Genomic DNA, 10,356 nt, shown 5'->3' with positions numbered 1-10,356 from the left:
TCATCATCATCACGTTATTTTCAATACAGGGGATTGAACCCAGGGACATTCTATCACTGAGCTACACCCCTGGCACCTCTTATTTTTTTAGAGACAGGCTCTCGCTAAGTTGCAGAGGACCTCACTAAGTTGCTGAGGTTGGCCTGCCACCTGCACTCCTCCTGTTTCAGCCTTCCAAGCACTGAGATTATGGGCATGCATCACTGTGCCCAGTCTTTGCTTTTTTTAAACTGTAAAATGGTATACCATTCATTTCATGCTGATGCCACAACTATTTATTAAAGACATACTGTACCCCAGGCACCAGCCCAACTATTAAGATACACCCACCAACATAATCTGCAAGAAAAACTACCCGCTTGTGTGAGCTTATCACCCAGCAGCCTTGGCTTGGGCAGCCAATAAATAATAAGCATTGTATGTGGGTCGATTATGCTAAATGGTGAGTCACATAGAAAGAAATGGAACATGGGAAGAGGAATGTGGGGCAGGAGGGAAGCACTGGATAGCGCGCCTTGGCCTCACTGAGAAGGTGGTACTCTAACAAAGAGTGACAAAGATCTAGGGGAGAGACTGAGCCATACTGACGTACGGGGCAAGAACCTCCCAGGCAGGAAAAACAGCCCTTGTAATGACCCTGAAATAGGCGCATACTGTTCTGTAACACAATACCAGAGACTGAATAGCTTATAAAGAAAAGGGGTTTATTTGTCCCAGAGGTTTGAAGGGTTAGCAGTTAGAGGTTCAAGGTTAGCAGTTGTATCTGGGGAGGTCTTTATTTTTTCTTCTCTTTTTAAAAGAATTTATTGGTGCCATATAATTAGGTATTGTAGTGGGATTCAAACATATATACACACGTTTCTTGGTGTGGTTCTCTTCTAATCCCACAAAGCTACCCTTCTCCTCCCTCCCCATACATGCTAGTAAGATTATTAGTAGCCAGGCATGGTGGCGCACCCTTGTAATCCCAGCATTCGGGAGGCTGAGACTGGAGGATTGCGGTTTGTGGCCAGCCTCAGCTACTTAGTGAGGCCCTCTGCAACTCAGTGAGACCCTGTTTCAAAATCAAGAATAAAAAATAGGGCAGGGGGTGTTGGTAGAATGCCCCTGGGTTCCATCCCCAAACCCTCAAAAAAATATGATTAGTGATGCCTTCATTTTTGGACATCATATTATTTGGTCTATTTCCTGCCTCAAGTCTCTGTTCCTCCTTCCATGTGCCCCTCCTCCAACCCCTTCCGTTATTCTATTGGTTTCTCTCTTATTATAATGAAGTTCCTTTTGTTTCCTATTTATTCTTATCTTCCACATAGGAGCATATGGTGGAAGACACACAGCCCTTGGCTTTCTGACACCGGCTGGTCTGATTCAACATAACGTTCCTAGTTCCATCCGTTTCCCTACAAGTGACATAATTTTGTTCTTCTATAATTGAGTGAAATCCATGAAGGGTCTAGGCCACATCTCGTTTCCCATTCACCTGTCTATGGATACTGAGGTTTGTTCTAAAATTTGCCTGTTGTGAATTGTGCTTCTAAAAACACGGATATGCATGTATCGCTACAGTACACTGACTTTAACTCTTCTGGAAAGATACCGGGGTGTGGTATAGGTAGGTCACATGGTGGTTCCGTTCTTAGTCTTTTGAGGAACCTCCCTGCTGGTTCACTAGCTTACTATCCCACCAACAATGTCTAAGAGTTTCTCTATTACCCTCCATTCCCACCAGATGTACTGTTGTTTATATCTTTTGCTGATTCTGGTGAGGTCTTTGTTGCTGGTGGGGATTCTAAAGAATCCTAAGGCAACACAGGGTGCTATATAGTAGAAGAGGTATGTACAAGGAACAGGGCCAGCTGGCTTTTGTAACAGGCTCACTCTCAAGATAACCCACTAACTCATTCACCCATGGGTTAGTGGATTAATCTGGTCCTCTGTCTTCATGACATAATCATCTCTTAAAGATCCCATCTGCTCCCGCCTATTTATTTATTTATTTATTTATTTATTTATTTATTTATTTTTGGTTACTGTTTTTCTTTTGTGGTACTGGGGCAGGAACTCAGGGGCATTCGACCTTTGAGCTATGCCCCCAGCACCCCATTTTTTATTTTTATTTTGAAACAGAGTCTCACTGAGTTGCAAAGGGCCTCACTAAGTAGCTGAGGCTGGCTGTGAATTTGCAATCCTCCTGTCTCAGACTCCCAAATGCTGGGATTACAAGCGTGCACCACCACACCCGGCTGGCCACTGGTTTTTGAACCCAGGAGTGTTCTACCTATGAGCTGCACCTCAGCCCCTCTTTTTAAAATTTTATTTTGAAACAAGATCTTGTTTAATTGCTGAAGGTCTAAGTTACCGAGGTTGGCCTCAAACCTGCCATCCTCCTATCTCAGCCTTCCAAGTACTGGGATTATAGACATGCACCATCACGCCCGGCTGGTCCCACCTATTAATGAAGATTCAACTTAAACTTGATTTTTGGTGGAGACATTCAAACCATAGGGATACAATGGGAATTAAGCAATAGTAATCAGTAAGTCAAGCCTAAGATCCATATTTAAGGGAAATAATTGTTGGTGGGGTCTGTTTGAAGATGGGTCAGTATGAAATTGAAATCTTTCTCATGTATATGGAAGCTAAGGAGAAAATAGAAAGCAAAATGTCTTCAGATAAATGAGAAGAGAGCAGTGGAATAGTGGAAGGGCCTGGGGAAAGGAGAAAGGGAGTTAGAAAAGGAGGCATGAGGCAAGAAACACGTTAGATAATGTTGTGTCCGTATGTGAAGGGATCACTGCCAATCTCATGACATGCACAGGGAGGGGGAAGGAGCCGGCACGGGGACGCACCGCGTGTGTGGTGCGCATGTGTGCTGGCATCGCTGACACCCTCACCATAATGCAGAATCACAAGGCACCAAGAAAAGTATGAAAATATAAATGCTCTACACAGAGATAGTTCTGTGGAAACAATCACAACATGTGCAACATGTTTTGCATGCAATAAATATCGTTAAATAAGGGAGGAGAGAGAGAGAAGAATTGAAAAGAAAACCCACGTGGTCATCATTTTGTCTTATTTTCAAATGTAGAGAATTTTTCTTAACAAAGGTTGGCTTTATTTTTCTCACTTTCTTCTTGGCTCACTCACGTACTCCTCCGTTTATCCTGTATTATATTTATTTTTTCTAATGATATGTGTCACATCAGCAGCATTATATGATGCAATGAGTTATTTCCTTTTTTGCACAATTGATATTTTCACGTATTCTTGAGTGCTTTGGGGACTCATATGTCTGAATACCATTTCTTTAAAATTTGTGCTTTAACAATAAATAGTCATCAACAGTAGTCAAAGCATAATTAGATGATGTTATGCACTGCACTTTTTCTTTAATTCAGATTCATCACAGAGTTCATGGAGGCATTAAACGTGTATTGATTTTCTTTGTCCATTCATCTATTGATGGATACCTAGGTTGCTTCCATAATTTGGATATCATGAATTGAGAATTGACAAAGGAAACAGTTTACATATTTCTGTGTCTATACATAAAGGTGTCGTTGCCAATCTCACAAACATGTATTGGCAGGGGAGCAGGAAGGATCCAGATGGAAGGACACAAAGTGTGGTGTTTCACTTTGAACCTCTCAATGATTTACAATTTATGATTAATTTATGATTGATTTATGATTCTACTATTTATTTATTTATTTATTTTTGGTGGTACTGGGGTTCCTGGAAGCCCTTCTACCTCCGGGCTACACTCCCAGACCTATTTTATACTTTTTTATTTGGAAACAGAGTCTCTTAAGCCAGCGCGGCTGGCTTCGAACCTGTGTGATCCTCCTGTCTCCGCCTCCTAAGCGCGGGGATTACAAGCGTGCCCACCACGCCCGGCTGATTCTACTATTTATGATTTGCAATTTACATTGCGCCAAAGTATATTAAAAATAGAAGTGTATTAATTGTTTCACAATCAGATAGTATTTTATCATTCGGTATTTTGGAAAGATCAATGTCAAGATTATAGATGCTTGTCACAACCTGTGGGCTCAACAGCAAAAACAAACAAAACACCACGATACGAAGGGCCAGGAATATGGATGGGTAAAAAAAATGGAAGAGTTGAAGTTATATGATAAAATACCACAGAACGGCTCAGACTTCTGGTGTCCTTATTCATGTTTGGTATGTAAAGACGTTCTGTTATTTTGCTCCATGAAAAAATCAGGTTGGAAAGAGTATGGTTTCTTTGACGCTGCAGTCTGCAAAGCCATCTATAGCTAGGAAAGCGTGTCGTCATTGATTTCTTGACCGTGCGTTCACAGAAGACACTGAAGTGTTCTTGTGTTTCTTTCTGCTCTTCTAGTTTTTCCAGTTTTTCTACAATGAGCCTGTAGCCTACACATCCCTGAGCAGGACATCTCCAGTGAACATCTCCCATCGGCCTGACAAACGCAGGCAGGAAGGAAGGAAAGGAGGAAGAGGAAGAGGGCTCTTCTAAAAGCTGGCTTCCTCGGGCTGCTGTCGGGTGCCCTTGGAGAGCCGGGCAGCCCGAAGGAAGCTGCTGAGAATTTCTCCCGGGTAATTATCTCCAGAAACACCCTTTCCTGGGAGGTCAGGAGTGACAGGTGTCTCTGGAGGCTCAGGGTTGTGTGAAATCACTTGGAAAACCTTACTCCTCCCTAGGATGCCGGTTTCAGGGCTCCTCCCAGAAAACCGGGAGGAGCACATAATCAACTACGTATTTAAGAGGCCGAGGCATTCTTGGGGGAAACAGGCAGACACCACGCAGGCTCCTGCCAGGAGAAAGGAACTTTCTGAGGTATTCTTTGGGGGTGCTGGCGGGACTGGGGCTCTCTTTTTATTTATTTTTATTGGTGCATTGTCTTCATACATCTTAATGGGATGCAAGATGGTGGAGACATCCATGGACACATCGCCCAGTTAGCCCTTACCCAGTTCCCACCCCATTCCCAGGGAAGTCTAGATGAAGAAGATTCTACAGAGGAGCAAATAGGTGGCGTAACTGAGGGGATGGGAAGAGGGGAGAAGAGGGAAATTCTCTACTGCACATGATGTACTTTAACAAACATCACTGTCAGTCACCGGGCTCTCTCTTGATCCTCCACCCAGAACCCCTTCGTGCTGCGGCGGTGGCTCAGGGGCTGAGAGACTCAGCAGCCCGCTGGCTGCCCAGGCTGCTGACCGCTCAGCTTTTGACTCTACCTAAAAGGTTCTGCTGTTTGTTTCACACGGGGGAGTCTACACACGGTGGGGCACAAGATGGTCTTGAGCGGGGCGCTGTGTTTCCGGTGAGTATCCAACGTGGCGGTGTCCTGGGTGAAAGTAAGCTCTGGGTGGACCTGTGGCCCAACCCTGTGAGTAGATGTCGGAGCTGCACTTGTCCCACTGGGGGCTCTCGCGGGTGGGGCCGGCCGCTGGGGAGAGGAGACCCACACCCTGCTGTCCTTAGAACGCCTCCAGGTTGAGGGGGGACTCGGGCAGCTCGCTCCGCAGATGCTAAGTGGGACGAGCACCCACCCTGGCCAGAGCCGCAGCCTGGTCCACCCACAGCAAGCGACCCTGGGGATCAGGACCCCCGGCCGCAGGGTTCTGCTGGTGCTTCCTACAACGACGGGGCATTGCTGCCATCCCAGACCCTGTGGCCCCTCCTCCCTGCAGGTGATTGGGGGAAAAGAGAAAACCTTCTGTCAGTCTGTCCGCTAGTATGCACTGAGCCAGGAGTTCTGCTGCCCCGGACTGCACAGTGCGGATGAGAATCTTTTCTCTCACTGAACTTAGTCGAGTGATCTGGGCTCCTCCGTATCTGAGGTCTCGCTTCCACAGATCCAGCCAACTGTGGGTTGAAAGCATGCATTTTAAAAGTGCATCTGTAACAAACACATGCAGACTGTTTATCTTGTTATTTTTTTGGGGGAAAAGCATCTGTAATGAACACATGCAGATGGTGTTTCTTGTCATTATTCCCTGACAGTAGCCATCTTCACGGCATTTACATAGTATTAGGCATTTTATTTATTTATTTATTTATTTATTTATTTATTTATTTATTTATTATTTGTTTATTTTGCGGTGCTGGGGATGGAACCCAGGACATTCTACCTCCGAGCTACACCCCCAGCCCTATTTTTTATTCTTTTTTTAAAATTTTATTTCAGTTCTGGGGATGGAACCCAAAGGCATTCTACCTCCGAGCTATACCCCTTGCCCTACTTTTTATTCTTTGTTTTAAAACAGGGTCTCACTGAGTTGCAGAGGGCCTCACGAAGTAGCTGAGGCTGTCTGAGAACCGCGATTCTCCTGTCTCAGCCTCCCGAATGCTGGGATCACAAGCGTGCCCACCACGCCTGGTTTGCGTTAAGCATTTTAACTCATCGAGAGATGACTTGAAGGATACTACTACATACTGCACCAGTTTATAAGAGGAATTCGGGCACCTGTGAACTCGGGTGTCCCTGGCCCTCATGGACACCGAGGGACAACTGTATGCAGAGTGCTTTTTTTTTTTTGGTGGTACTGGGGTTCCTGGAAGCCCTTCTACCTCTGGGCTGCACTCCCAGACCTATTTTTACATTTTTATTTGGAAACAGGGTCTCCTAAGCCAGCGCGCGCGGCTGGCTTCGAACCTGCGCGATCCTCCTGTCTCTGCCTCCCAAGCGCGGGGATTACAAGCATGCGCCACCACGCCCGGCTGCATAGTGCTTTTTAACAGTGTGTTGTATGACACTTGATCCCATGAGAGTCTGTACGATCAAGCTCTCTCACCAGGTGAACATGGCTGCTCCCGTGTCCTCTTGCCAGAGGGCCGGAGTGGCTTGAGCAGACCTGTGACCGTGAGTCTCCCGAGTAATTCACTTGCCAAATCCCGGGGCCAGCCATCCAACCAGTGTGTGTGTCATCGTGAACTTCCCCCACCCCATGAAACATCTTAGAAACCCACCTTAGGATGTCAGAAACTAACTGAGGTCAAACACGAGAAACAACTGAAAAAATAAAACGACTTCACATGCAGAGGAGCACTCACTCAGATGGAAGGAGAAGGGCCCGGAGGTCTCAGTACTCACTGAAGACCCCAGGTTTAACCAGGAGGCAGCCTGGGTACTGTCTAACCCGCCCTTAGTTTAGCTACAAGGAGACTCAATGCAGATGGGGTGAGTGGACTTTCCCCCTTGGCTTAGCCGCAGGGAGGGCAGAGCCCAGGGTTCCCGCGCACCATCATTTCTCTTCCAACAATGCGCACGGATTGGCTGGGATGGAAACGGTTGAACAGGGTGAAGGAGCAAGCCCTAGTCCTGGTGGGAGGCCGGGGGGCATCTGTTTCTGGGGCTTGAGCCAGCCAGGCCTGGGGGGAGGTTTGAGCTGTTGCGTCCGGTGCAATGGGAGATGGGACAAGAGGCCTCATTCGGGGACGCCCTCTGCAGCCAGGGCCAGTTGGAGGCCCGGCCTCCCCTAACAGAACCTCCTGCCATCCTTTTGTTTCAGAATGAAGGATTCAGCCTTGAAGGTGCTTTATCTGCACAATAACCAGCTTCTAGCCGGAGGGCTGCACCCAGGGAAGGTCATTAAAGGTTGGTGTGAAGCGCGGCCTGAGGATCCCCAGGCCTCTGTGCCCTGTGGGGGGAGGGGCCTGGGGAGGTCTCCAGCAGTCCCCGAAATCAGCCCAGGTCTGCAGACCCCAGGCCCACCCCCTCCAGAGACTGCTAGCAAAGGGAAGCCCCTGAGCCTCTGAGCGGAGCGGGGATGTTCTCTGGGGACAAGTGGCTTGTCATTCCCTCCAGGCAGACTAGGTCCACTATCGCACTGTCCTGGCAGCAAGGGAGAAAACGACTGTATTTTCCCATGGGGTGGGTGCCTGCCTCTTTACCCAGGCCCCCTCTGCTCCTGATCCTCAGCCACCCGCAGTGGTGGGTCCCAGACAGCAGGTGGCGCTGTCTACCCTCTGTGCCCTAAGTGGGATTACAGCTCATTCTACACAGTGTACACCTGCTCACCTGGGCACCGGAGCCAGGCAGATCCCCCTCCTGTGTGTGTGTGTGTGTGTGTGCGTGTGTGTGTGTGTGTGCTGGGCTGTGAGTATGAGCATTAAGTGTAAGTATGAGCTAGTATGTACATGTGTGTGCATTCTGGTTATGTGTGCATGTACACGTGAATGCGTATACACATGGATCATGCATATGTGTGTGCACTGTGTAATGTGTGTGTGCGTGCATGCATGTCTCTGTATGGGTGTGTGGGGTGGTGGCGGGGAGGTGCAGAGAAGAATAAGACCCTCTCTGCTTGCAGGAATCTCTCAGGGTATCTGGATGCAGAGACACCTGCCTCTAGCCCCAGTACTTGGGAAGCTGAGGCAGGAGGATTGCAGGTTCCAGGCCAGGCTCCGCAACTTAGTGAGGCCCTCAGCAACTTAGCAAGACTCGGTTTCAAAACAAAACAAAAAATAATTAAAATGTGTTGAGGGTGTAGCTCTGAGGTTAGATGCCAGTGGGTTCAATCCCTAGGATCAGATAAACAATAAAAAGAAAGCTCAAAGAGGCAGAGGTGCTCAAACAGCTATAATGGGAGGCCTTCTGACAGGTTTCAGGAGAGTGGCCTGGGAGCAAGGGCATTAAAGGAGGTGGCTGAGAGGTGGCCTGCTGGGGTTTAGAAAAGACTTGAAGACTTGGAGAAGAGGCTCTGTGGCTCCATGCCCACTCTGGGCCAGCTGGCAGGACCAGCCCTCCCGTGGGACATCTGCTAAAATGCCTTCTGCCCAGCTCGGGGGCACGATCCTTTACCACTGGGGCGAGCGGGCAGAGGGCAGCCGAGGTCCCTGCGCCTCATCTCTTTCCTGTAGGCGAGGAGATCAGCGTTGTCCCCAATCGGTCGTTGGACGCCAGGCTATCCCCAGTCATCCTGGGCGTCCAGGGAGGGACGCAGTGCCTGTCCTGTGGGACAGAGGAGGAGCCAGTTCTGAAACTAGAGGTGAGTCCTGCCCGGGCATCCTGGCCGCGTGCAAACGAGGCCAACTTACCCTGGGCAAACTGAAGCTGGGCGTTTCGCCTCTCAGTGCCCTGAGCGGCGGGGATCCATCCTGGAGCCTCCCCTAGGCCCCGCCCTCGCCTCAGGCTCCGCCCTACCATCACCCAGGCCCCACCCCTGGCTCAGGCCCCGCCCCAGGCCCCGCCCCCGCCCGAGGCCCCGCCCTCAGTCGCCCCGCTCCGGTGCTGGCAGCCCGTGAACATCATGGCGCTGTACCTCGGGGCCGAGGAGTCCAAGAGCTTCACCTTCTACCGGCGGGACCTGGGGCTCACCTCCAGCTTCGAGGCGGCCGCCTACCCAGGCTGGTTCCTGTGCACCGCGCCCGAGGCCGACCAGCCGCTCAGGCTCGCGCGGGTCCCCGAGCAGGCCTCCTGGGACGCGCCCATCGTGGACTTCTACTTCGAGCAGTGCGACTAGGACGGTCCGCCGGGGTCTGCCGGGCAGCGGGGGTGCACGGGGCCGTGGCGGGGTCCCCGCACACGCCCTGCCCTCGGAGCTCCTGTTCCCGACTCACAGGACACACAGCCCCTCTCTCTTCTCCAGGTCCCAGTTTGGGTAAAATTTTCCCAGATTTGGGGCCCAGTGTACATTTTGCTTTCCCATTGGGTGTTACTACCAGTATGGAATCGTGTAGAAACCACAAAGGATACACTGGGAGCAACCTGGAGTTCCCTCCCCTCCTTCCTTCTTTCCTTCCCTCCTCTTCCCTCTCCCTTTCTTTCTTTTTCTCTTTCTGGATTGAACGGCGGGAGGGGGTCACCACTGAGCTAAAACCTCAGCTCTTTTTATTTCTGATTTTGAAACAGGGTTTTGCTGAGTTGCTGTGGGTCTCAGTAAGTTGCTGAGGCTGGCCTTGAACCTGCCTTCCTCCTGTCTCAGCCTCCTAAGTACCAGGATTACAGGGATGCACCTCTGTGCCCTGCTGCAACATAGAATTTCTAAGTGTGTGGATAGGGAGGTGGTAGGAATCTGGCAATCTCAACGGTATCCGGCCCAGTGCCCTGGTTGCCACTGGAGGCCCTGTCCTTCCCCGCTGTGCAGGAGAGGGAGGTAGAGTCAGGGACCAAGGCCCTCTGGTGGCCCGGCCCCTCCGTCTCCCCTACTCCTGCTGCGACATGGGCTGATCGTCCATCTCTGCCCCCATCCTGGGTCCCTGGGCCAGAGAGGGTGGTGCTGTCATCTCAGAAGACGCAAGAAACCGGGTGCAGAGGGGACCTCAGCTGCTGGTCTCTGTCACCTGGAAGGACGTGTGGGATACACCTAAGAAAGCACATCACAGAGCAATAGATCTTGAACTTTCATTTTAATTTA

The 10,356-nt window shown here is 49.8% G+C and overlaps 1 protein-coding gene across 1 annotated transcript; it reads left to right on the top strand.

The window, feature by feature from the left end:
* Positions 1-5,289: 5,289 nt before the first annotated feature.
* Positions 5,290-9,462, top strand: IL36RN (interleukin 36 receptor antagonist; the record flags this gene model as incomplete). Its single annotated transcript, XM_080711317.1, has 4 exons — positions 5,290-5,318; positions 7,510-7,595; positions 8,861-8,988; positions 9,238-9,462. The coding sequence occupies 4 exons, from the start codon at positions 5,290-5,292 to the stop codon at positions 9,460-9,462; spliced, it is 468 nt and encodes a 155-aa protein (XP_080567443.1).
* Between the last annotated feature and the right edge of the window lie 894 nt (positions 9,463-10,356).

The sequence above is a fragment of the Muscardinus avellanarius genome (genome assembly GCF_963383645.1).
Source record: "Muscardinus avellanarius genome assembly, chromosome: 15".
Taxonomy (NCBI): Eukaryota; Metazoa; Chordata; class Mammalia; order Rodentia; family Gliridae; genus Muscardinus; species Muscardinus avellanarius.
The sequence above is the reverse complement of the archived record's forward strand: the minus strand, read 5'-3'. Positions and strand labels throughout refer to the sequence as shown.